Here is a 27,896-nt window from a genome sequence, read left to right as displayed (position 1 = left end):
GAGAGAGAGCTTGGGGAGCCAACCACGGGCCCCGATGGGAAATACAATCCAAATAAGCAGACGAGCTCAGGGAGCTGCCATCGCACAGGCCAGACAGCTGGGGAGCAGTTCCCCATGGCACGTGGGTAATGAAGAAATTCCAGGAATCGGTTATTGAAACTTGGATGATAATTAACCAAACATGGTGATTGAGTTTAACCTTAACTGCTAAGCAAGTAGCCCTATCCTTGAGCAGAACTGAATTTTACCCCTCAAGAGAAGAAATGTGGCCTGGTCAACCCACATCAGCAAACTAACAGTGAATTTGAAAGCAAGATGCATGAAAATGAACACAGCTGGAAGGCAGAAGGGAAACGGAAAATCCACGGAAATCCCATATGCTGTGCAGCTGGGTCACAGGAGAGGTTTCCTGTACAGCCAAAAAGAAACAAGGAGAAGGGGAAAACCCTAAACAAAGAGAAAATCTGTTTGTTCACTTCTCATTTGGACAGATTACTCCCTCTGGTGAGAACAAAACACATTCCTAAATAACAAAGAGAGGACAGTGCTCAGGGGCAGTGTTTGGTTTCTACCCCTTCCCTGTCAGGGATTAAAAAGAGTCACACCTTTATACACAAACACATTAAATCCATAAAAGTAGAATAATATATTTTGTTTAATTAAAATAGATTAAAAAACAGACTGTAAAAGAATTAGGATTCTCAATAATTTACTATTATTTACATTAGCAAATGTTGGTCATTAGTAGACACTGTGAGATAAGCACGAAGAACCCAGCCCCTCCCCAAGAGCAAAGGGAGATGGGGAGACTCACTGCTTTCCTCTCATTCCCACCCTTTCATGTTAATATGGCAATTACAACAACGAGAGCTGGGTAAACAGCAGGAGAGGTGAACCTCAGATGCCCAGGGTGGTTAAAGCACTGTCACCCTGAAGAGATGCTGGCAGGGCAGGCAGGATTTCTTTTCTTCTTGGGGAGAATCATTAACCCAGTCCCAACTCATACAGGCACCTGACTGTCAATGATTTCCCCTGTGCCTGTTCCTATTCACAACTGAACTTCTGTAAACAGCCCCTTTGCTGACACAAAGCCACAGTTTCCTGATAGAAGATGAAAAACAGAAATGAAAGCCGCACATCCTGGTTCCCAGGGAAATCCTGATTACTTAACATACCATGCCTATGTTGTCCAGAACTTGGCAACTCAATAAAATCTCACACGGATTGTTTTGTGCGCTTGTCATGTGAGGGGTGGTGAGGGTAAAGAGGGCCGGGTGGCCCTTAGCCACTGTACCAAGAGGAAGATTTCCTTTCCAGGAAGCAGTAACAGCAGAGGAAGAACCCAGCAAAGCCCTGGATGTCTTGCCCTTGCATATGGATGTCCTGCCCTTGTATATCAATGTCTTGCAGGCACTTGTGGCTCCTCCACACACAGGTGGGGAGCGAGCCCTAGGAATGCAGAAACAGGCTGGCAGTACGGAATGGAGAGAGAAGACCCCTCAGCAGCAGCGGCAGGCTCCACAGGGCAATCAAAATCTGACTTCTGGTTGTTGGAGACCCTGGGGTCAGCCTTAACCCAGGAAACCCTGGATGCCTCACTCACAGGACACCAGGCCTCACTGGTGAAGGCTGCTGGGTGGGGCGTGGCAGCCATGCCTGGTCACCGCGGGCATGGCCTATCCCCGGCTTGAAGCTTGTGCAGTGGACACCAGCAGAACCAGCAGTCAAGTGCTGAGGGAGGAGGGGATCCAAAGGAGACTCAGTCCAAAATGTCTGTCTCGAAGGGGACCAGGTGGTAATAAGACAGGTTGGTGACATAAGCTGCTGGGTCCTCGCCATCCTCCAGCTCTGAGGTAAACTCACCACCATTCTCAAATCTGAAATGGGAAGGACAGAAGTAAGGGGTTAGGCTGGCTCACTGCCCCCCGCCCCGAAGAAATGGAGAAAGGGCAGAAGGTCGCTTGCAGCGGGGCACTTAGGAATCAATGTCAAAAAGTACGGAGGGCTTTCCACGATGCTCTTAGTGCACAGGTCATCGGACCAGTGGGCATAGCCTTTTCAATGCACGTTGAGGAAATGTGGACAAAACCATGGTTACAAATTAGTTAGGTTAAATAGAGCCTATTTTAAAGACTGTTACGGCTCTGGTTTTTACTGCCTTAGAGACTGCTACCTATATTTATTAGCCAATAGTTATTGAGGCATTCATTCATTCATTCATTCACAGAGTAATGATTTTTCTCCATTTAGAGACTATTCTCTATCAAGCTCTGGGAACACGGCAGTGAACAGAACAGGTGGCCTGTCTTTGGGAACAGGAGCCTACCATGTGCAAGGCCCTGCAGATAACAGCAATGATGAGTGATAAAAGCCATCGTGGTCACAGGCTCACAATTTAACTGTAACCTCGGGTCACATGCACACATGAAGAAGGAGACTGGGAAGCAGGAGGAGCCCACAGAGGTGCTGGGTGAGGGTGGTGACATCAGCAGAGGGAGGGCTCCCTTTAGAGCAGGGATCCTCAACACCGGGGCCACAGCCTAGTACCAGTCTGTGGCCTGTTAGGAACCAGGCCGCACAGCAGGAGGTGAGCAGGGGGTGAGCCAGCAAAATTTCATCTGTGTTTGCAGCTGCTCCCCAGTGCTGGCATCACCGCCTCAGCTCCACCTCAGATCATCAGGCATTCGATTCTCATAGAAGCACCGGTCCCTGGTACCAAAAAGGTTGAGGACTGTTGCTCTCAAGGGAAGCCTTCATTTGAGGGGAGAGGAGGTACATGTATCCCAAATGTGAGATGACATAAATAGCTTCTTCATACTGATTCCCCTATGAATTGAAACCATTTTCTCTCCTTGTCTAATCCAGACATGGCTTCCTAAACCAGAAAAACAATAAGACTCTAATCTTTAAAAAATGATTGTACAGGAAATATATTCTCCCCAAGAAAGAATACTGAGATGCTGCTTATGCTTTTTCAGAAACATTTTCCTCAACTAAGAATCAGTCTAAGCACGATAGGACCTGGCAGAGGAGGGTGGGGCAGCTCTTTCCTGGCTCTCACAGGAAAGTGGGAAGGATGAGCCACAGTGCACACCCTGTCTCTGCATTGGTTCCTAGCGCTTGAAGGCGTCACTAACTAGTAGACCCTTATAGAAGCTCAACTATACCTGGAAAACTTTGGAAGACTGGGAAGAACACAAACTGACCAAACTACACAATAATGAGTGTCTGACTTGGTTACACTGGCTGGGGAGCTAAACTGTTGCAGAGATGTGGGCCCTACCTTTGCATCAAGAGCACACAATGCATTCAAGCCACTGCTGCTGTTACCGAAAAAATAAAAATAAAAAAGAGTACATAATGCAGAATCATGCTAGCTTCAAACATGGGGCTCGAAGGGCAGCCACAGAGCTGGGTTTTTCTTCAACTTCATAGTAAGGGGTGTACAGAGATGCAGGAGAAGGACTTAGGGCCCAGCTCCTCCTCCTCCTCATGCCCTGCCTGGGAGTGCAGGCTGCTCGCAAAGAGAAAGAGATGGAGTTTAGCAGAAAAGTGAGTGTGGCCTGTGAGGCAGCGTGTCTCACAAAGGCATGGCCACCTCTCAAGCTTTATTATAAGATGGTATATCTCTTCCTTCAAATCAGCATTGCAATTAACCAAAAGGGAACTCTTGGGTACAGGGAAATGCTCAAGCCAGGAGAGAGACAAGGTCACCACAGCGAAGGCCAAGATGCAGCCCTGCTCAGCTTCCTACCCTCCTTTCACTTCTTGCCCTCATGTCAGATGACCCTGAGGGAAGGAGAACTGGGATGAATGCATCACCTCAGCCCTGGGCAGGCCTGGCAAACACCTGGGCTCCTAACCTGAGGACAGATGAGGGCCATCCCAGTCTGGGGGAGAATTTTCTAGAAGTCTGGCAACCGCTCCAGCAGAGGCTCAGCTGTCCTGCTGACTCAAATCTCCATCAGGCACACACACTCATTCCTGAGTGCAGTGGGGTCTCTGGTCCTGGGTACTGATACCTGCTCTCCCCAGGGGACAGGTGGGAGCTACCTACTTGGCTCCATGGCACAAGTCCTAATGAGCAGGCTGGACAGCATTGAATTCACAGCCCTGGGGCCAAATGATCGTCCTGAAGCACCACTGACAACAGCTGTAGCCAGGAGGTAAAGCCTCCAGTTACTCGAATGCCATCTCTTCGTGACCTCCCATCCCCAGACACACCACCTGCCTGACAGCCCTGTGCAGTGTGAAAACAGACCACTCCCAAGAGACAGACAGCAGCAGACCATCAACTTAGCTGTGCTGCCCTAGATTAGGTACCTGGCAAGCTCCAGGCAGAAATTCCCTCTAAGGGCTCCCCTGAGCTGCTTGGGGACGGACATTTCCTTGTTGAGCTTTCCTAGGATAACAGGTTTCCCTTGCTCTCTCTCCTTGCTGGCCAGGTGTCCTGGAACAGGTGGCCATACACTGAGGCTGTGTCAACCCCGTCCACTCGAAGATCCGAGATAGCTGGGAAAGTCATGTTACCACTCTTGCTTTCTCTCTGTGCTTCTCCTCAGCAAAACTCTTCACAGCTGAACTTACTTCTAAAATCTGGCTTCATGCCAGGGTGCAGAAGGCCTCTAGAGATAGAAAAGGTTGCTCCAGGAACATTGTGGAGCCAGAGCTAGGACCCAGGTGTGTGTGTGAGTCTGTCCTAGCCCATTTTTATTTTTGGCTGAGTGGATGGGCCAGGATCTGGGACACCAAGAGGCCCCTCCACCCATGGATTGTGCTTCTCGTGTGCCCACAGGGAGACTGTGCATGCAGAGCTACCTCTGGGAGCTCCTGAGCCAGGCATTTCAAACTCCGTCTCTGAGGTCTTCACAACACCTGACCTTGTGAGATCATAAGGGTCCCGATGGTTAAGAGAAGCTGGGAGAGGTTAAATAACTTCTGGACACTCACAAAATCAATAAGAGCCCTGGGCTTGACCTTGACAGTCAACAGAAGCCAAGTTGTGATGCCCTGTCAAACTGCTGCCCCATAATTCCCAAGGAGATGGCCGGAAGCATACCAAGGATAGAGGTGGCTGTGCTTTCCTAGAGCACTTGCCATGGTCAAAGTTGTTACCAGAAGAAAGGAGAAGGAAGAAGTGGTGTGTTTGGCTGCCCCACCTTTGCTAATCAGACACAGGCTCGCTCCCTTCAGACTGGGCCCACTGGGCCAGGCCCCAGCCACCTAGGAATCTGGAGAACCTCCAGCCCTACGAAGTGAGGCCAATATGCAGATGACACTTCTCCCCATCCCAGGAGGCCAGGCCTTATGAGCGAGACTTGTGGCCCCGGTACCCTCTCAGGGCCCAACATGGACCAAACCCTGAACTGAAGCCTGGCAACTTCTCCCTGATGGTCCCTCACAGCCAGCCACTTGAGCAAAGGAACTCTGTTCCCACAAGGTTTGTGAATCAAGGTCTCACTGTTCTCTAGAAAAGGCAAACTCTTTAAATAAATGTTCAAATATAGGCAGCATGGCTCGGCATTTCTGGCCACATCTACTTCCTGCCTATGGAGCTCTGTATGGCAGTGAACCCCAGCCTCTGGCACTAGCCAACAGCTCAGAGATCCCATCTGTAAAACTAAATTCAAATCAGTGGACTTACAAATGTTCTGGTGAATCCACACCCAGGTGTTGCTCTTTTCCGTTTGGTATACTGTGGTCAATAACAATAGTTTCTGTATTTGCTAGACAAAATCCATTGGACCTCATGATTTCTGAAAATAAAGCAATAAGGTAAACATTCAGGAAGGGTCAGGTTTTGAAGTTTGGAACGTATACCAATCTCCATACTTCCCCCTCCACCTACTGCCATCTCCCTGACCCATTAAGAGAATACTCTGTGCCCCAGCAGCCCATTCTGGAGCTCCGCCACACAGATTCAGAGACTGACACCAACCTCCACAGGAGCCACACCTGCTGACCCTAAGCAAGTGGAGAGCCATCTCTCACTCCCAGAGAGAGGCTGGTTGTCTGAGTACCCTCCCCATATGTCCTTCCTCGTGGGTTTAAAGCCGGGGCAGAAAGAACACTGAGCTTGCTCTTTCAGGTCCATCGCACACTGCTGGAGGTCTTCATATAGGTTTCCTGATCTTTCTAAGCAATCACCTGTGTCTGAGGTAGGATAACATCATCTACCACCCTGGGGTGCCACGAGGATCAAATGAGATCAGCGTGCATTTTAAAACAAATGGGTGACTTCGTTTTTTTACTTTATATAATTCTGTATATAAATTGATTTTTTTTTCAACAAGTAAAATTTTGACAATTTAAAAAGGCCAGCAAAGAAAACATCTTCACATGTCTATATTGGCTGTATGGTGTTAGCTTTTTGAGGACGCAGGTCTGGTATTTGTCATGTGCTAGAAGAGGTAGGAATGGGGATGCCTGAGGGTGTGGCAGCTGAAATAGTACAGGCTGGAGCTTGGACACTGCACCTCAGCCCAACAATGAGCTACACAATCTTGAGACTCAGTCATCTTCCCATTTAGGGCCTAATACAAGGAAACATGTAGCTCAAAATAGCCCTTCCTCTTTCCTGGCATGGCACAGACAATAAGAACACGCCTATTGCCCAATCTCATTGGGTATCTGATGCTATTGATTGAGAGATCGTTTTATTTTTTTCCTTACATCTCGCCATAATTTAGATTATTTTATTCCCATATATAGATTTGTTTTTTTTTATAAGTGAAATTGTAACTCCACGTTTATTTTTAATCTTTATAGGTATTTGGTTCTCAGTTCTCTGAATTTCTCTCCATATGAAGAGTATTAAGGAAAATATACAAAAATGAAGGAAGAAAAATAGAAGATTTCCTGCTCACTCCCACAGGATTTAAATGACTATTCATCAATCATATCTGCCAGGTAATTGCTAAAATTTCCACTTGACTTTCTGGAGAAATGACAGCTCTTGTTTCACTGGTTTTCTGCAACACCAGCTCAGTTAGTCACACTCCAAGTGACATCAGCACAGCTCCCTGCCCTCCTGGAGCCCACCTGCTTTCCCTGTTCTAGAACCAGCATGGACAGCCTGCAAGTCGTCAGAAAAAGCACCGAAAGCTAATGAAAAGTCGGTGCTTGGAACCGCTAGGGTCAACTACATTTCTAGGTGCAAGAAGAGTAAAAAGATGTTTACCAAAGTCTGAGTGACTCTGAAGATGAGTAAATCTTAACAAGAAAGATTAAGTTTCTTTCATCTTTCAATTTTAGACATATGGCAGCAGTAATAAATAATAATAATAATAATAATAATAATAAAGGAACCATTTTCTTTATTGCTTTAACTCTGATTCAAATCTGTCTTGAAGCATATAAAACCTCAAAATGACCTCAGTACAGTCGTCAGACAGTTCCCAGCCCCTTTCTCCCAACCTTTTACCAAGGGAATTTGGTGGGGGGAACCCTACAAGTGACAACAAATGTTAGTGCCTCAAAACATTTCTGAACCGTTATAAAGAGATACCTTGTATAGGAGCTTCCTATTCTTTCTTAAAGGTGAAATTCGGAGCTCTACAAAGTGGAATCTTTATCAGTCTCTGAAAACAGATCTGTAACAAATCATTCCTTGGTTGCCTATGCTAAGCCTTTGTGCACAGAAATGTGTTTTAATTTTTTGCAAGGCCATCTGGGCCCTTGAGGAAACTCTAGATCTGCTACTTATGCCTGGGGAGCAGGTTACTTCTTGCTCGGTTTCGTCGTCAGTAAAACAGGAACAACAGTATCCATCCCAAAAGGCACAGGTGTAGATTAAATGAGAGGGTATTTGTAAAGAATTTATCAAGTGTCTGGAGCTCGATAAATGGTCGTTATTACTATTGTTAATGTTTTCATATCTGTTGTGTTGTGCAAATGAAAAGGAAATATGATGATTACAGATAAATTATAGCATCTGAAATCTATCTTCGAATATACTTAAAATATGAATTTTTTAGAAATCAATTTAGTACCTACGGCAAAAATCACTGGTTGATTTAATAATTTTAATCACATATATGACTAATTCCATGAAAGAGTTCATTTTCAAGCTACGATTTTTTGTATTAACAATTTTTTCACATGAAGTAGAATCCTGCTTTGGCATTTCTTCTTTTTAAAAATGTTTTATTTTGAGCTAATTTGAGAATTACAGAAAAGTCGTAAAAACAATAAGAGTACTCACATAGCCATCACTAGTTTCTAATGCTAACATTTTAGGTAACTATGGTATAATGATCAAATTTAAGAAATTAACTAAACATCTTCCTCACTTGAGTTTCACTGGCTTTTCTACTGATGTCCTTTTTTGTTTTCTGTTCCAGATCCAATCTAGGATCCCTTGTTGCATCAAGTTGTTGTCTTAGTTTCCTATGACCTCTGACAATTAGTGCCTCAGTCTATTTTCACCTCTCATTACCACAACACTTTTGAAGAGGACTGATGAGTTATTTTATTGACTGTCCTTCAATTCGCCTGATGTTTCATGAACTTTGACTGAGGTGGTGCATTCCGGGCAGGAGTCATGCAGAGTGATGCTGTGTTCTCCTCTGCACATCATATCTGAGGGCGTGTGATGTCAACAGGCCTTACTCCTGGGACATCAGCCTGGATCACTTGGGTAAAGAGGTTTCTGCCACTTTCTCCAAAATAAGGTCACTATCTTTCTCTTGGTAGTTAAGAAATATCTTTGGGGAGATGCACTGAGAATCTGTAAATCCTATTTCTCCTCAAACTTTTGCCCACTAATCATAGCATCTACCAATGGATCTTTTCTGCAACAATTACTTCTGTGGTGTTTGCCTAGTGGTGATTTTCCTTTTTTTTTTTTTTAACTACAGCCATATTTTCATATGTCCTATATGCCATCAGTTCTTCAGTTCATTAATTGATATACTCCTTTTTTTTCAGCATTTAGTCTCGACCCTTACAGCATTCATAGTGTAGCTTTCCTCCCTTTCAAGTCCTCTCTCTCATTATATTTTCGACATACTCCAGCAACAGAACAAAACCTAAGGCAATGCCTTTTTATTAATTGGCTAACTGGGCTATCCCTGTACAGTGAAAAGTAAGGCTGAAGTTATACAGATAGCTGGTTAATAAAAAAATTATTATAATTCATTTCCAGGCCCCCCAAACTTGAATAATTCGATTTCTGTGACTGATATTTGATTAGTTCAACCCCCAGATCAAGGCTGAGGTTTACGTTTCCTTTAAGGCTGCACAGACACAGCTACACTGTGAAAAGGTAAATTTAAGTTTTATTATATTTTATAAGCATTTAGATTAACATGGGATGAAGAATGTTTAAGGTTGTATTGACCCAAACCATCACCGGAGAGACCACAGTGCTCCCTGACTGTCCTTGCTGTGGGTCCAGGACATCACTTAGTTGTCACACCAATAGCGCCTGGTGCCACCTAGTGGAGCCCATGACTACTACACAGTCTCAACATTTGAGAGAAGAAGCTGAGCATTCAGAGGCTGGATGCAAGTCATGAGTGTGAAGAGAAGCCTCTGACAGCCAGGGAGGCCAGTACCCCCTAAATGTCACATTAGTGGCATGAGAAGGCATTAAGAATCTGTGGGGAGAAGAGGGGTTGGAGTGAGTCATGGCAGGTCCAGGCGTTTTCACAAGTGAATGGAATTTAGCAGGATAGGAGTAGACAAGCAGGCTTTGTGTGAACAGAGAGGAGACGGCTATAACACACAGAAAGCCAAGGTAGGAGGAAGCTAAGGGTCTGCAATGGAGGGTTCTACGGTGACGAAATCAGAAAGCTAAAGTGAGCCAGACTCTGACGTGCCTAGAAGGATGAGGGGAGAGAGGCTTTATTGTGAGCTTAATTAAGGTTTTGAGAAAATTAAAGGGCCCAGGAACTCAGAGTTCTGGGATGACCGATGTCAGTGCCAGGGCGTATCCTGGGGAAAGGTGAGGCTGACAGAGAGAGATATGTGGATGTCCTCAGGGGTGCCAGTGATCTCCAGGTCCTGAGGCTCAGAGCCTGGGGATCCCCAGACCCAGCAACACATTAAATATGGGACCAAGACTGAATGACATGGCCTGCCCATGTGTGGACTAGTTCTTCAAGGAGACATCGGTGCTACTGCAATAATGGTTTCATTAAAAGGTATTTTTGAATTTACCATAGTTCGTTGTCTGACTGTACTTATTTCCTCACTCAGTGAATAATGAGAGCGCATCTTACATCCCATGGGACCATCCCCTCATGCCTGCATGCCTATATACCAACTTATCTTGGAAAGTATTCGCTCAGACACGGTGAGGTCCAGCTAGTCCAGGAGCAAAGAAGGAAAGGTTGGAAAGTTTCAAAGGGAGGATCCCAAGACTTGCTGCCCAGTGGATTTGAGCAGGAAGAAGAGAAAACTTCCTGGAGTCAGAGAATCTTAGCTCTGCAAGGGTGGGAGAGGAGCTCCCCCAGCCTGCCTCCTCCTGCACGGACACCTCAGACAGGCTCCCTGACTTGAGGCTTTTGGGGACAGACCTGCAATAGATGTTTACAAACTCCAATGTTAGGCAGCCCTATTTGTTGCAAAGTGTTCTATGATGAGCCAAAATTGGCAATAGTCACTTCCACCCACTGCTATGTCCCAGAGGTAGAGCATGCTGCACAGATAACTTAATTCTTGGCTGGCATAAGAACGTCAACATCCGTGCCTTCCTAGACCTGGATGCTGTGCCCCTAGTCATGGATACAAGGCCTCACTGAGGCCCATGTTCAGTCCTCGCAAAAAGACATGGAGAACCTATTTCAAACCTCAGCATGGGGCTTTACAGTTACTCCTGTTAAACTTCATCTCTACTCTCAGCCCTTTAGGATACACATAGTCATGCATTTCTTCAAGTCACTGATAAAGCCCAAGCCCAGACAGAGGGCTGGGGACGTTCCGGTTGTTGCACTCTAGATGATACTCAGAGGCAACTCCCCGCAGCTTGAGTCTGTCCTTCTCACACTCTGGAGCCCAACCTGAAGCAACAGTCCAGCTCCTGCTACCAACACAGGCCTTGAAAGGATTGTGCTGCTCTTTGCTCTCCCATTTGCTCAAAACAAGAAAGTAAAACAGAGACACCAGTTTTGAGACTCTTCCACTGTGTACTAAAGGACAGATGCTTGCCTCACTCCAGGTGACAGCATGCAAAATCCAACACGACTGACAATTAGTGTCCCAGAGGGCTCTCTGAGCCTATAAGACTAGGGTCCACAGATATCCAACAGGATAAATAACGGCCATTTTCACTCTCCTACAAAGGAAATTCTGGATACTAGGTGCCAGCTGAGGTGGGTTCCTGAACTCCTCTGTTCTTTCTAGAATGCACAGTAAGCTACTGTGGGTAGATATCAAAAGCAGCAGAGAGACAAATCCATTCTGCTCACACACAGTCATATCTAGAAGCACCTTTTCCATTCCAGGTCCCCAGAACTTGCCCACCCTGTCCACCACACCCAGCACACAATTAGAATTCTCATCCCTGCTGTGGTGCAGAACTCAACAAGGACACTTTTATACCAATGACATCTTCCCAATTTGTCCTTCTCTGTCTCCCCATCGCCATGACTAATTTCTTCTTAGGAACCAGCTCTAGGCTCAGATCCCCTCTCATTTCCTGACTCTTTCTCCATCAGCTCCCTTCTGAGTCCTTCTCCTCCTTCCCTCCTCTTCTTTCCTTCCTCCTCCATTCAGAAATGGAGTGCTAGATACAGCCTCCTTTCTTCTCTCCTTTCTACAGATCGAGATGTTCTGTAGGCTTTCACCTTTAGCTGAGCTGCATCTCCTCTTACATCTGCCTTCCCTCACTTTCCACCCAGCAGACTCCTGTAAGACCTCACTCAAATGCTATCTTTTAGGCCAAAACAAGTTGACTGCCTGTTGCCTGTGGAAGCCCAGTACCAGAGACCACCCGGGACAGAGCTCTTTTCCCTCCAGAATGCTCCTTAGCAGCCTTCACTAAAACAGTACTGCAAAAATAATAGTGTTCTAATGACACATACAATGCAGATCTTAGAAGGCTACCAAAAGGGGTGAAGTCAGCCTCCCCTTTCCTTTCTACCTGACTCGCAGGTGAGCTGACCAGCAGCTCTGCTCAGCTGATGATTTCCTCTTACTACTGCTGACTTTGCCTCTTTAGTTAAATTTTTAGTTAATTTATCAATGCTAGTGATATCTAAATTGTGTCCCCTTTGGTCTTTGATGCCCTAAAACCAAGAACCAAATTTAATGCCACATTATGCGAACTATCTTATTTTAGCAAGCTAGACTGTTGATTCCAGTAGTTTGCTTCAAATTGCCTCGTTAATGTTTTCATCATTATATTATTTCTTAAGTAAGTTCCAATTTGTATGCTAAATAACTCCCTTTGAAGTAGGGAGAGTGTATGTAAACTTAAAAAACAGCTTACATGAAGTTGTGGTTAACAGCCTCTCACCCACTATTATCAGCATTCTGTTGGACGGTCTTTCTGGATCCCAAGGGTGGAAGATGTGCCCAATCATGCAGGCAATGCACGGGGAGGATTTCTAGAAAACTCCACAGTCCACAGCAGCACTTTCCCTCCTGGCCTTCCCTGCAGCTCTTACCTGATATTTTCACTGGACTTTGAAAGCTGGGTTGAATTTTATGTACATTGTCATTTTTTAACACCTGATCCAGAGGAGATCTTTCAAAGAAGGTGAGCACGACTTCTGACCTAGAATACTAGGAAGAAATATGTTCATTACTAAAAATTAATCCTCTGCAAGGTGGCTCCATCTGATGCTAATGCCCCTGAGTTGTTCAGAGAGCCCGTGGGACTGAGTACACCAAAAAGGCGATCACTGAAGTTTTGTTTATTTATGGCCCCAGGTGGCTAAAATGCAAGGCCCCAGGATAGGTAGGATGTGCTTAATAGAAATAGCTAGTTTTTCTGAGTGCTTGGTTCCTGCCAGCTTTTTGCACACATCCCCCTTCATTTCTCAGTAAACTGTGAGCATGCGCTCCCTCCCCATCCACAGAGGAGGAAACAGAAGCTTATAACACCTAGGCGGTCTGCCCGACTCAAGACCAAGTTCTTAATCACTACTGCACACAAAGCTTGCAAACTTCGCTTAAAGGCCACCTGCCAATGTTAATGCTGACATTCCCTTTGGCTCTCACAGGCCCTCTTCTCAAATGACCTCAGTAAGACCAGTGTGTTTCTACAGAGGCAAGAAAGCGAACACCACCATGGTAGAGGGACCGTGTCCCTTCCTACTTAACACCTCCTTGGCCCCTCAATTCCACCTCTCCCTCTGGGAGAAAAACAGAGCTGCTGGAGCCCACAGAAGTCTCCCTTTCCCCGGTTATATCCATCCACCTCCCCAAGCCTGATACTTCCAACCACTGGGAGCAAGCAGGTTGGTTATCTAGAAGCTGGCAGGATGTGCCGAAGCCTCCCACCCGGCCTGGCCCTGATGACACTTACTTTACATGGCATGCTTATGACGGTCTTCAGCAGCTTCTCCACCTCATTGAGCCTGGTCTCTATATCATGAGCATCCTTTATGGCGACCAGTCCTAGAATTGAGACAGAAATGCCTAAAGTCAGAAAAACAGACCAGGAAATGTACTTCTAAATTAAATGCAGGCAGTAGGCATCCTATGATGAGGATGCCATCCCCCAGTGTCATCGTCCACCAAAGATGTCTGAGAATATCTGCTCAGTCTCACTCATGTACATACCTCCTTACCCTGAAACCCCTGCTCTATGTCTCATGTTAACTTTCAAAAGTCAATGATTTATATGTGTACTGGAGTGGACATTGCCCATTCAAAAGGAGAAGTCTGGCAGGCTGGAGACAGTGGAATGAGTAGAGCAGATTGGCATATGAGGGGACTATCCAAGACCCCTCTGAGCAGGATAGTCTGGTTCAGCTCCATAAATGCCCTGGACTCAGTCAGCGCTCAGCCGGTGCTCAGACAGGGACCACTCAGCCTCTGCCAGTGTGGTAGCTGTAGCCAGGGAAGTTTGCTCAAGATCCACCCACTCCCAAAATCACAAAGGAAAGACTCATTTTGCTGGCCACCATGACCTGATCACAGGGCCCATATAAATGTAGCCCATATTTAGACGAGTCATTTAAATGCAGGGTTTGGAAGGGAAAAATTCAGACCTCTACCCAGAGAAAAACAAAGTGGGCATGACTCATAGCACTCTTCAGGAATCTGTCTATCCTTGTTACAGTTACCAGAAGTCTCAAGTGGCTGTTAAAAAGTACAGTATTTTGTTTTTAAAATACTATAGCTTGCAGTACGGAGATTCGGGGTATGTTTCTGTCTCCCCATGCAGAGTGCAGAACACAAATCTTCCCATTATAGTTTCTATACACTGGCTTCCTATAGATGGGTAGAATTAGATTCCTTAGGAAACTGGCCTCTTCTCTGTACTTCCTATGACCTAGGATGACTGTCCCTGTGAGCTATGACCAAACCACAGGGACCGAAATCACAGAACTATTATCAGTTACTGAATCTAAGTTCTCCAGAAGTTCTGGTTCCATTTTGTTTTATAGAAGAAAAGTAGTTCATTTTTCAAGGCAACTCATTGACTGAGAGTCTGCCTAAGTGATAAAATTAATTTCCTAAACTACATGATTGAAATGAAGAGGTCCAGAACATATGGTGCTTAGACACCAGACATAGGGCGAGGGCATTTCTGAAAGCATGGGCTACAGCAGGGGGATCCTCCAAATGTCAGCTGGAGTCAAGGCCAGGAGTCATTCTCTTGACTTCCTAAGGCATAGGCCACTTTGGGTACCGGTGTCCTTGCTTGTTTCTGCCTACCCTCCTCAGCCACACTGGCCCAGATGGCCAGCTAGCAGCTGTCCAGGGAACAGGAGCCCCAGAAGTGGCAGGGTGGGCAGTGGCTTGCCCACTGGGAAACCCCAGGCCTCTATCACACAGCTCATGCACATACTTGAGCACACTGCCTAAGCTGTCACCACAAAAATGGACCAGGCCACCTCCTCTTCCTCTTCCCTAGGTTGCCACCACCACCCCACCACCCTGCATGGTGGGGAAAGTAGGGAGGAGAAGGAAGAAAATACCAGAGTGCCAGACTCTCGGGATGCCTCTTCAGACTCTGAATTCCTTGCACAGAATTTCAAACACACACACATACACACACACGCTGCACCAAAATGCTTTGATCTGCTTGCTACAGGGAATTCTACAGAAGGAAAGAGGGCCAGTGCAAAATCCTCTGAGAAGCTGTTTTGAAAGAGAGGACAATTATGTAAATCATTACCACAAAATGCTTCATTATTCCAAGAGAAGCGAAGCTATTATTATATTTCAACTTTTATTACAGTTAGAATACGAGTTTTAAATCAATCAAGTTTATGAGACAGTAATAGTATTTTATGTTCTGTGGTACATTTGTAGGAAGGTTAGCCTCTTGTATGGTGAGTACATACAGCAAATTTACACCCATTTTATAGGTTGTAAAGTACATTTTAATAATCTTAAATCAGTATAGAGGTTTATAATTCTTGTATCATGCATTAGGAACATGTTTTGTTACATCTAAGATGTAAGTAATGTTCAACCCATGGCTGAGTTAATAACTTTCAGGGGTAAGATTCAGGTAAATACATTCTGCTCTATACTGATCTTTTAAGGTGGCCAGATTTAGCAACTAAATCACGGGATGCCTAGTTAAAGATGAATTGCAGATAAACAATGAATAATGCAATAGGATGGATAGACTTCTAAAAAATTATTTGTTATTTATGTGGTGTTCTGTATTTTATCTGACAACCCTATCTTCTTGGTAACTCATTTTCTAGAATGAACTAGAGAAAGGCAAGAAGTATGTGGTCAGGCCTCTGGAAACAGTATCAGTGTTTTAACTCAGTGCACAGACCTACCCCGACCTGACCCCAGCCCACCTTACTGGCCATGTGCCCTGTGACTCCCCCACACCCTAACGCCAACCTCCAAGGAACAGGTTCATTCTATCCAAACACAACCCCTGACTCTCATGCAGCACTGCTGCTGGAGGAATCATTCCTGCTGACCTTACCCCACCTCCAGGCTCCTGTATGAGAAAATCCCACCCATCCCTTAAGGGAGCAGACATGCTCTCTGCTCTGTGAAGCCTTCCCCACACTAGAGAATGAGACTTGGTGTGCCTCTAGGCTCCCAGGGAACTCTCTCCTGACCTCTGCAGCATTCACTACGCTGCACTATAACTGCTCCTTCACCTACAAGTCTCCCCAAGCCCGCCCTGCAAACTTGAGGGGAGGAGGTACTTTTGGTTCATCTCACTTTTATCAGCAACCAGGACAGGGCCCGACACATGCACGGAATTCAATGTCTGCTAGCTGCTTATTGACTCAATAAAGTTGCCTAAGAGAGCACAAAAGTCAAGTATTACTTATCTCCTGTGAGTGTGCTCCATCTTGCTCGTGGGGTGGTAATTTAGTTAACACTTCTCCACATCACACACAGCCAGACAGCAGCCAGAACCAACTGGCCAGCCAGCACCAAGTCATGGGCACCACAGGAGAGCTGCCTGAAGAGGGCAAGGTGGCATTAAGTGTACCAAGCCATGGGCCATCCTCATTAGATTTTATTTGTGGAAGTGTGCAGAACCACATTGCTTCTTTTTTCCTGTCTTTCTGTTTCTGAATGGAAGTCAAATGGTACTCCTTGGGAACAGAATCATGCTTCAAAACAAAGGAAGGCGGAGGAAATTTAAATGGAGAAAAAAAAAAGATGCTGGAATCTCTCTCTGCTAGAAATGACAAATGATTTTTGTTTAAGCTCTGGGCTTTTAGCTGGGGACACTTTTTTTTTTTTTAAATCATTTACTCCCCCATCATGGCTTCCTGGGTAACAGTGACATTGGCAATCTGGATCAGCTTTCTTAAGGTGCTGTCCTCATTTCTCTGAGAAAATTTATGTGTGTGAATGACAACGAGCACTGGTCTATCCACCAGGAGGGGCCCCAGCTGATTAAAGGTGGATTTATGAAGTGATGGATTCAGTTGAACTTACCAAAACCCACCTAACAGCAGCAGACCTGGGCTAAATGATGCTGTGTCACCACCACCAGAGCTGGGAACACAGTGGTGAGGAGCACAGACTGGCAGGGCTGGCCCATAGTGGCTTCCTTGTTCTAGCAGAGCCCCAGATGAGGATGTGAAGGGGTCACCACCGTCCAAATGGCTTCCAACAGCCTGGTCCTCTTAAAACTCCAATGTTCACATCTCTGTCCTCTCCTGGACCCAGGAAATAACCCTACTTTAATTGTTTTAAGTATTTCCCATCAAATGAAGGGTACATTAAGTGTGTTAGAAAAATATTTTTAAAAGGCAAACAATCCCAAAACTACTCTCTGGGGCCACAGTTTAGAAATAAAATAATCTTCATTTTTAAATTTCGAATTGTTTCATGCTCACTGGGGTTCCTTCCTTCAGGTTTCTCAATTTCACAATTGGTGGAAACACCCAAAATTATTATAAATTCTAAAATGATACAGAGCTGAAAGGTAAAGTTGTGAGAAGAACCCATATTTGGGACACTGAACTATTTTTTAAGAACAGATAAGAACTATGAGCCCACTAAGTATTTCTACCCCAAACAAACTAATTATAGGCATTTGGGTTGCTTTCTAGCTTATCTGTTATATTCTGATCCTATTTTTCCTTTCTGAACCAATAGATTTGGCTTTTAATGGCTGGTACAGCCTTTTTCAAATATCAATTGTTTACAGTAAATAATTTTAAACTTTACTTTCCAAAATATGCTTAAATATAATAATTTAGTATTATACAAAATTTTGGATTTCATGTTCCAAATATTATCAATGGAATGAGGATTTTATGGAAATCTTGTTTAACTCAGTTTTACTATCTGAGATTATAATAATAAATACTGCAGGTGGGAAAATGGTTGTGAATTTGCACAGTTGAGCAGAGAAACTCAAACCTTTTGGTTACGAGACTGGCATTCCAGGAATGGCCAGCAGGGAGTGATAACACTCTACAGAAAACATGAGATTTAGCTCAGTGAAGACACAGGAAGGAACAATCCTCTACCAGGCACATTTAGCTTCCATCAGGAAGAAGATGTCTCAGCAGACTTCACAGTTCCTGGAAAATTTTCCAATTTCTTATAAAAGCATAATCACTAATGTAACCTCAATTTTTAAGATTTCATTATACACAATTTATGATGTGAAATTTTTATCCAGATTTAGCCCAAATCAGTTAAAAATTTGAAACTGAAAGATAACACAATTATACATAAATTTCAGTGTGCCAATTTTATATACATTTGAGGGCTAAAATCAGCCTAAAGCAGCCAGGGTGCCCTTTCCTTCTAAACTTGTTTAGCCTTGAAAATTGAGAATGCAGACGTGTTCTGTCACTTTCAGGATTAGCTTCTTTATGCAAACACAAACACCTGATTTATTCTTAGAAACCAAACTGAACATGCTGATATCAGCACAAAGATCCATCAGTGAGAGCAAACATAAACAAACCAGTTTCCTCATCTCAGAAACCTGAGTCCAAAGTCTCACTTTTTCAGGTTTGCACAGAACACCTCTGGGAATTGTCCCAGGCTTCCTCCAAGAATGGACCCTGGAGATCTGAACCTAACCTGAGTGCCTTCTACTGCTATAATTCTGGAAATAAAGACAAGCAGCTTCTTGGGTTAATTGGAAGGAAGACTATTCTTTCCAAAGTACATGAAGGACTGCGTGTTCATTGCCCAAATAACACAAGAGGAGACTGCACCATAGAGCCCCAGTGTAATTTTCTGTAAAGTGGACTTTCACATCCAGTCAACAGACCACGTGGGTGAGGCGAGGAATGCGGCATCATCTACATGAGAGATACATATTCTTTGAAGCAGGCGTCTCCAACCCCTGGGCCTCAGACCCATAAAGGTCCCGGGCCTGCGGGGGGGGCACAGCAGGAGGTGAGTGGCTAGCAAGCCTGTGAAGCTTCATCTGTATTTGCAACCGCTCCCCAGCGCTAGCATCGCCTCCTCAGCGCCACCTCAGATTACCAGACATTAGATTCTCATAGGAGCACTGGTCACTGGTGTCAAAATGGTTGACTTCATGGTTGCTTTCATGGTTGAGTGTAATACAAATTTTGAAAACAAAATACTTTACATTTTCTAGGAAATATTTTTAGGCTTATTTCCTAAGTACCTATTTTCTGAATAGGTAGCCAACATTTAAGAAATGGAGAGTAAGACATGATGAGCTAGAGAACATAATGGAGTTGGTTAATCTTTGCATATTTAAGCATCCCAATGGAAGTCTCAACTCTCTTGAAACCTGAGGCCTACTCTGCATCTCCTGTGCTACCATCTGCAAGGTATCATGCAGCATTTATGAAAGGATAAGAAACCTGTCTGTCCCTCGCTCCCATCTGCTACACTCAAAGTGGTGTCTGGGTGGTTCACCCTTTGCGCAATCGCTGCCCTGGCTCAGTGATGCTCGCACCCGACTGTAAGAGTTTAGAATGCTGATTAAGTTCTCCTTCCCATCTTTCCAAGAACGAAAAGCAGGGCAGAGACAGTAGGAAGAGGAGAAGGAAGAGGCAGAGACAAAACACTTTCTAGGGCCCGAAAAGGGGTTGAGAGATGTTCTTTTTTCCTCTGCTTCTTCCTGCACATGTGAGATACTCCCTTGAGTGAATGTTATTTTATCACTTGATTCACTTAGCCAGTCTGTCTTAAAATATCGAAGTATTTAGGGAACACCTCCCCATTCTAGGCTCTCAAAAGAGGAAGCAGTTATCACCCACTCCTGCCAAAGACTGCCTGTGCTTCTGCTCCATGCCAGCCACCCTCCCAGGCATGGGAGGTACTGGGGCCAACAAGCTGGGCAGGACCCCTGCCTCCCCAGTGCTTTCATGTTAGCCAGGAGGATGGATGTGAGGTGAACATTGGCCAGAGTGAGCGGGGTGTCACCAGGGAAGATAGGAAATCTCACAGCAGGAGACCCACCTTCTCAGAGTAGGAGGCCTGAAGGTGAGCAAGAGCGGGAACAGAACAGGGCATGGGATCAGGAAATGTGGAGGCCCTAAGGAGCCCGGAAGGTAAAATAGGGGCGGGGAGGGCTGAGACAAGCGGCGCCTTACAAACCACGTGAAGGGGTTTGCCCATGGCAAAGGGCAGCCATGACTTCCCATGAAGTCTCTGGCCACAAGAACTAGGCCCAGATAGCAAATGGTAATATGCACAACAGCCCTGGGTATTCCACAGTAATCTGTCCCTTGTGAAACTGCTCCCTGGAGCACAGTCCCTGGGCCTGAGCCACACCAAGCACCAAATCTTAGTCTCTGGCCCAGCAAAGCCACAGGCCTGGTCTGCAGGGGCCTCACTGAGATGATGGAGGGGATCCCTTTGCGGGTTCTTTCTTTGGCCCAGACAGGGGCTATCACTGTCCCTGCCTCTCCAGGACAGAAGGACAGAGGGCCACACCTGGAGAAGGTGCTGTCAGGAGCAGTGGGCAGGGCACTGGTACCCGCATTCGCCATCTGGATGATTTTCGCTGAAGACACACTGTATCAGATAGCAAAGGGCAAAAGCTCCAGGGCCACATGTTCCTAAGTCTAAAGCCAACTGCTATGTGTCCAGCATGGTGCTGTGTGCTCTGTGGATGTCACAACAACCCCACCGTGCCGGTATCGTTGCTGACTTTTTATCAATCATGAATCCAGGGCTTGAAGGAATAAGCAGGTTGCCTGAAGTCTCTAGGCAAGTGGCAGGTGATAGAGCCAGAATCTGAAACCCCACCTTTCTGGTTCCAAAGCCAGTACTTTCAGCCACTTTGCCTGAACCCCTCCCACCATGACCTTGTGTCCACAGGTAGGACATCTAATCTTGCAGGGGTCTCGATTTTCTCACTAGGCAAACAGGGCGGGTTTCTGGTGGGATTAAAGATATAGTTTGTAAAAGTTTTAATTACACGTTCATTCCTTCCCTCCTCCCTCTGTCCAACTGATGCTCAGCGTGTTTTCCCCACTGATTCTAAGTTACATATCAGCAAAGGATGATTAAGGTGTCTTGTTCTTAAAACAAACATGAAGTAAAACTTGCCAGTGTAAGTTAGGAAAAGAGCTCTGTGGTTGTATCCACTGTCATGACTCAGTTTAGGGGGTGAGGTAAGGAGGAGGATGGATTGAAGGTGTCTGTTTGGAGAGTAACATCCCAGCAAGTGAGTGTGTGCTCCCACATGACACCTGCATTTCAGGGAGGCCAAAGCTGGACCAGAAAAGAATGGAGAGCAGACCCTTTGCCTCTGCTTCCTCGCTGCCCTCCCACCAAGGACGAGATCCGATCAAAGGGTCCTGGGGAGCTTCTTGGGCCTGTCCTGAGATAAGGGGACAACTTTTTTAGTGGTGACAACCAAAAGTGGCCAGTGGATGTCTACCATCACCCAAGAAAGTAAAAGTGAACAAAAATACCAATAAAAAAGGGATTTCAGTGGGACATGAATGCCAACCACTCACTGATAACGATGATGTATTGTCCTATTGACTGTCTCCACTGCCCAGAGTCCAGCACTTCCTAGGACGCCCCACCCAGAGGAGGCCATTGCCTGGGGCATTTGTTACTGGTACCATGAGGGGTAAAATGCATATTGGGTTCATAATTCACTACGAGCTTCTTCTTAGCCTCCCGAATCCCCTGAGCATTATGCAACTCCAAGCTGAGCTTTATCCACAAGTGGCAAAACGATCAAATGCCTAACCTTCTATTAGTTTTGTGTGGCACAATCACCTTAAACTGGCACTTGAATCTTTCCTTACCTTGACTGTTCACAATGCAGAAATAACTTTCACCTTTTGGAAAAGTGTTCACAAAAACAGAAAGCAGAGAAACATGAGCCCTAGACTTGTTTTAAAAAGGAAAGGGAACCCATTTTCCTGGGGGCCAGCCTGAGGGTGGCCCAGGATGCTACCAGTGGGTGCATGATGCTGTTTGATCTAGAAGCGGAACCAAGTTTCCCCTTTGAAACTTGGTGGAAAGTACCAGGACCTAGATGCCCACTAACGAACCACCTGTGTATACTTCTGGCTGGCTCCTTCTCTAGCTAAGAGGTTAGCTCAGGTCACCTGGGGCCCATGGCACAATCTGAAATGGGATGCGATCACAGGACCACAAACCAAACTCAGCCATGTAACCACTTACAGAGAAAGGAAAAAATACTAGGAGCACTGGAACAAGGAAGCCACAATGAAGTCTGGGCAGCAAGAGGGTACAGATTTGAGAAAGAGAGATAAAACAGAAGGGGGAGAGAGAAAGCAGGTTACATGGATGGTCCTGCACCTGACTGGCCTGGCAGAGCATGCTGCCCATGCTGCCCTCGGGGCCTGGGAAAAGCACCCAGTCTGGGAGCTCTATATGTGGAAGAGATTCAAAATAGGTCTGTCAATCAGAAAGGATATCCCAAATCCCCCAGAAAAATAAAAACTGCCCCTGTTAGGAGGGGCAGGATACCCTAAAGTGAAGCTATGCATGAGGGTGGGGGCTGTGTCAAAAGTGAGGGGCAGGCTCACCCAAGAACCCAACAGGCTGGGCAGGGATTGGGCTTTGTGTCCCTGATCTGCCGCCCAGGACCCATGTGGCCTCCACTCTTTTTTCAGCCACTTTCACTAAGAAAGTAAACTTGGTGGCTCTGCAGTTCGCCCCTGTGTCAGGACCCCTGCTGGTTCAGAGGTAGCACAGAGTTTCTCCCCACTTCTGCCCCTGTGAGAATAAGTGGCCAGGCTCAGGGCCTGGCAGCAAAGTACATGCCTTGCTAGAGCTATCAGAGCTGTGAGAGTCTAGTGAGCGTATCTGTGTCCACACCTTCCCAGTATTAGCCTGGATGCCTTAACTTCCATTTCTCAGGTCTCAAATCTAAGAATAGACAGTCTACAAAAGCTCAGGGAGATTAATGTCCTCAGTGATACAGGTGAGCACAGATGTGTGCACTTGCACCACACAGGCTCTCCATGGCAGGCCTTATTTGGAGAAAATACTAAAATACTGCATCCAAAGCTGGACCCCTACACCAGCATCTCCTGCAGGCTTGCCATCTCAGTGAATGACAATTATACTTCTCAGGCTTAAAGCTCTGCTGTCAGCCCTAATACTCCTTTACACCCGACATCTGGTCTCTCAGTCAATGCTGTGCCTCTCCCTTCCAGACATATCAGTGCTTGACCACTTCCCACACCTACTCTGCTATCCCTGGCACAACGCCCCAGTAGTTCTCTCCAGTCTCCCAGCCTTGCCTAGTCTTTCTCAGCACAGCAGCTGGGGTGCATGTCAGATTAAGTCATTCCTTCGCTCAAAACTCTCCACTTCTGAATAGAAGCCCAAATCTGAGCATGATCTGCCCACTCCCTGCCTCCCTGATCTCCTATTACGCTCCGCGTCTTTCTTTCCACTTAACCACAATGGCCTCCTCACTACTCAAAGCCACCAGGCACGCGCAGGCCTCAGGGCTTTTGCACGTGTTCTTGCCCATGCCTGGAATGCTTTTTCCTCCCCAGGTATTGACCTGGATTGCTCCATCCATTCCTTTGGGTCTCTACTCAAAGCTCACTTCCTTTGAGACCTTCTCAATTACCCTACCTGAAAGTTAATCCCTCCCCTCCCAAGTTATAGCCCCTTTCCTTGCTCACTTTTCCTTCTAAACATTTATCACTAACATATTTATTTATTTATCTTGTTTTTTATTGGATTTCTCCCATAATATATGAATCATGAGGGTGGGAAACTTTTTGTCTATTTTGTTCACTGCTGTGTCCCTAGCACCTAGGATGATGCCTGGCACATGGTAGGCATTCAGCAGATACTTGCTGAATGAATGAACGAATGAATGAATGAATGAATATAAAACAAAAATGGTAATTCTACAGTAATCAGGAATCAAAGATCACCTGACTACTTTGGAACTAGAATCTGTTGCCGCAGTGGTGACCAGGTCAGCTCAGACTTCAAAAGGCCTAAAATAAGCGCTATATAAAAGGATCAAAATAATCTAAGAGTCCCAAACAATGGGGAAATTCTGCATGTTTATGTTTTAAAATGTAAACCTTGACAGATGTGAGAGATGTAATAGGCAGGAGACCTTGGTCTCAGGTCAGGAAACACTGAACCACATTAAGTATTGCATAGAGGGGATTTCAATTACAGACTCAGTATCTCTGGTGTCGGAGCATGGAAAAAGCGAAAAGGGACACCTTGGTCACCCAGAGCTAATAACCAACAGGAAGTATCCATCTTTGTCCCTTCAAGTTAGGGCATAAGAAAGAAACGGGTGGCTACATCAGACTCAGATGAAGAAGAGGACAAGTCAAGAGACCAAGATTCCAAGGAGAAAAGATGGAGAACAGAAGCAGGACAAGTCCTGAGGCTAGACTCGCCTAAACAGAAGGCCAGGAAGGTAAGCTAGTGAGCACTGTGCCTCAACTCCATGCAGCGGTTTAAGTATCTCTGCACATGTGTCACCATGCAGCATACAAGGCCCACTGACAGTCGTCCAAGCCTAACATCAGTGTATGTGCAGAAGGGAGAAAAATCGTCTTCTCTCCCCTCTGCAGAATAAATATCTCCCCCATTACAATACTTGAGGGATTAATAGAAAGTGCCCTGCATCCCTTCAACTGTATGCAGATTCAAAGTAAATAGGGGTCAAGGCTTTCACACCCTCTGAGGGTGTTCAATCGTACATTTACAAGAGCTACCAGCATGCTGCCAACAAGAGCTCTGAAATCCAGATTTCCTCACAAAGACTTTTAATGAAACTAGAGAACACAAAACTAACCCAGACAATAAATATTTCAATAAATTTAAACCAAGGAAATCTGATGGGAAATTATACTGAAAAAAAAAACAACTGGTATTTCCAATACAACACACACATCTCGTTGCCTTTTGTATTGTTTGTATATCCAGGCAATCTTTTTATGCAAATAATAAACCTGCATGGAAATAAGGTGGATTCTTCTTTTGCATTACTGTGATGTATTTTACTAGCAAATGATCTTCCTTTCCTGAGAAAGGAAAAGGACTTTCCTTGGATTGTATAACAAAACTCAGGTAGTGGGGGTGGGGAAGGACCAGCCTGCCTCCATGCAGAGAATCAAGGTCTAGATGGAGAATTAAGGTCACACCTCCTCTGGTCCCAGGCCTCCATTTCCCCTCCAGGAAGCACTGAGCCTGCCCTTGCAGTCCAGCCAAAGGTGCCAACAGTTCCATCGTGGGCCATTTATAAAGTCCCTTACACCCAGCTACTGGTCCTTATTTACACCATCCCTGCTGCCCCTACCACTACCACCATGTCTAATACCCAGTTCGAATTTTTCTCCTTTTTAGATAATTGAAAGCAGCTATCATATCCCTTCTGAGTCTTTTCTCCCCAGTGATCACCTTCTTCCTAAACCTTTCTTCACTTGAGGTGGTCCACACTTCAGAGGTACTCTCTGTGTGTCTACAGCTCAGAAACCCAGAAATGACCTAGCACGAATCGAATGAGCACAGAAGCAACAGAGCCAGGGGCATGTGCAAGGTGAGTCAAGTGCCTCAAAATTACCTCCATTCTGCTCCAGGTAATACTTTTCACTTCCAAGTCTTGAGGTGGCTAAAGCCATACCCTTCCTCCCCACCCACCATCTACAAGTCTCACCAGAAGCAGCTGATACTGAGGGGAACAACGAGCATTAACAGAGGGCTTACTGGTGCTAGACACTCTATTCTGCATTTTAATCCTCACATACACAAAAAGTAGGCAATAGGTACTATGTTATAGGGGAGGAGCCAAATGGGGTACCGGGGGTAACAGCTGAGCTGAACCACCTAACCAGAGTGAGACCTGGAGGGCAGAGGGGAAGGCAGGGCTCTGGCAGCTCTAAGGGCCTCCAATTTGTTTGTAGCCCCTAAGGGCTCCAATTTGTTTATGGCCCGCCTTGTTTTAGAAAGGATGTAAGTCATTGAATAAACTGCTGTTCTTTCAATTAAGCTTTCTTGACTTGGGCATTCACTTGCCAAATTAAAAAAATATAATAACATATACATCCAGATAGCAAATCCAAAGAACACTGCTGCCATGCTTGAAATAATACTAAACTTATATCCAGAATGGCTACAGATGTGAGAATCTGGGAAGCAAAGAGAAGCCTGAAAGGCAGGCTGTCTCACTTGGGGCTTTCAAATTTGCTGGCTTTGGGAACCTTTCCAAACGATGTGTCTGCCAGAGGATGTGTCATGGGAACTGAGCTAATGATCCATATAATTCACAGTCTAGGGTGGGGGGCTATCACCAGGCGTAGGTAGAGGTTAAGACCTCAGGCAGACCTGCAGCTAAGGAGACTTGTTCTATCTAGCTCACAGTGAACTTCAGTAAATGCCCCCAAAGGGGCCACCAGGTCTCTGCTTAGAGAACAGAAAGGAAGGCTTCTGGGCGATATGTCACCAAGCTGCAGGTGATCACACAGTGAGAACAAGGGGAGGGGGATTTCACAGAAGCCCTACAGACTTCCCTGGCCCCTTCTCTCTCCCGCAGCATTTCTTCTCATCTCAACTTTAGCCTCTCCTGCACTTTCTTCCCTCTTCCAACCTCCTCTCTACTTGGCCCCCAAAGGGCAGTCCTGGGGTGGGCGTCAGCCAGGCAGTAGAAAATAGGAAGCCACAGCAGTTCTCTGAAAACGCGAGTCCCCACAAATTAGGACGAGTCACAAGGCCGGGAAGGAGGCCACCGCAGTTAATCAAACCCGAATGTGGATCCACCCCTGGGGTGGAAAATGAAGTTTTCCCCTGCAGCTGCCCATGGGGCGGCCCCTCCCAAGCAGTGACAGAAGGCTGCGTGGCACCTCGCACTCAGGCTCCTCTGTCACTAGAGAAAAGGCGCGGCCCTACCCAGGGGAGAACTCTGAGGGGTGGCTGCCAGACAGGACGTGAACCCCAACTGGACACTGTCGTCAACTCGTCATAAACGTTTCTCTAGCCCCCTACTACTCCTGTCAGGGCGAGCCAGAGGGTTGCAGTCAACCCTCCCTAGGGTGAGGAGGGAGGCGGCCGCCACTCCGGAGCACGGGCTGAGGCTGAGTGTCCTGGGACCCACCCCGACATTGGCCGCTGCACTGGTACTGGTCGGTGACTCGCCCTCGGAGACGGTCAGGGCAGCCCAACTGCTGAGCTCGGCTGGGAATGCCTCGGGGCTCCATAGGCCGACTCCCCGGCCTCTGACCACAGGCGCCCAGGGCGCCCTTCATTTGAGGGCGGAAGGTCGAAGTGTCCCTTGTCCACAGCCGGTGACGAAGGGAAAAGCCGCAATATCGGTTTAAGTAACTTCCCTCTGCCTTTCCCTCCTCCCTTAACTGCACTTTAAAACGACCCCGCAATCACGTTTACTCCAACACCCCCATCCAAGGCGGCCCCCGCACCTTGGCGCAGCGGCGCGCGCGCCAGCTCGGGCCGGTCCTCAGGGAAGGCGTCGCGGAGGCGCTGCCACAGGCGGCCCAGGTCGGCGAAGCTGCGGTGCAGGTAAAGCACGCTGCGGTCCGACCACTCGGTGCGGATCTCGAAGAACTCCTCCTCGTCCCCGCGCCGGCTGACGATGAGCCTGCGGATGCCGTTCACCCAGCAGCCACGCACGAACATGTTCACGAGCGAGGTGCCCTCAAACACCGCCGAGGCCATGCCGCGGGCCGCGCATGCCCCCGCCGCCGGGGCGCCCTCGGCCCCCGCCGCCCGCCGGCAGAAGGCGCGTCCGCGCCGGCCCGGGTCGGGGTCTGCCTGGTGTCAGCCTGGGAGCGGGGTCCGTCGGAGGTCCGTCCCGGATCCGCCCCCCGCCTCAGCGCACTCCCGAAACTGCGCAGCGAGAGTCT

General features: G+C 46.5%; 1 protein-coding gene across 2 annotated transcripts; it reads right to left on the bottom strand.

Moving 5' to 3' along the window:
• Nucleotides 1–636: 636 nt before the first annotated feature.
• Nucleotides 637–27,890, bottom strand: PXDC1 (PX domain containing 1). Of its 2 annotated transcripts, XM_039869434.1 has the most exons (5): nucleotides 27,453–27,890; nucleotides 13,475–13,566; nucleotides 12,612–12,729; nucleotides 5,645–5,756; nucleotides 637–1,877 (listed from the first exon to the last, which is right to left on the bottom strand). In XM_039869434.1, the coding sequence occupies exons 1-5, from the start codon at nucleotides 27,706–27,708 to the stop codon at nucleotides 1,760–1,762; spliced, it is 696 nt and encodes a 231-aa protein (XP_039725368.1). In that variant the 5' UTR covers nucleotides 27,709–27,890; the 3' UTR covers nucleotides 637–1,759. The 2 variants fall into 2 exon arrangements, with proteins under 2 accessions (XP_039725368.1, XP_039725367.1); XM_039869433.1 differs by lacking the exon at nucleotides 5,645–5,756.
• Between the last annotated feature and the right edge of the window lie 6 nt (nucleotides 27,891–27,896).

Source organism: Pteropus medius, unplaced genomic scaffold (genome assembly GCF_902729225.1).
Source record: "Pteropus medius unplaced genomic scaffold, Ma_sr-lr_union100, whole genome shotgun sequence".
Lineage (NCBI taxonomy): Eukaryota > Metazoa > Chordata > Mammalia > Chiroptera > Pteropodidae > Pteropus > Pteropus medius.
This window is presented reverse-complemented; position numbering and strand designations above follow the sequence as displayed.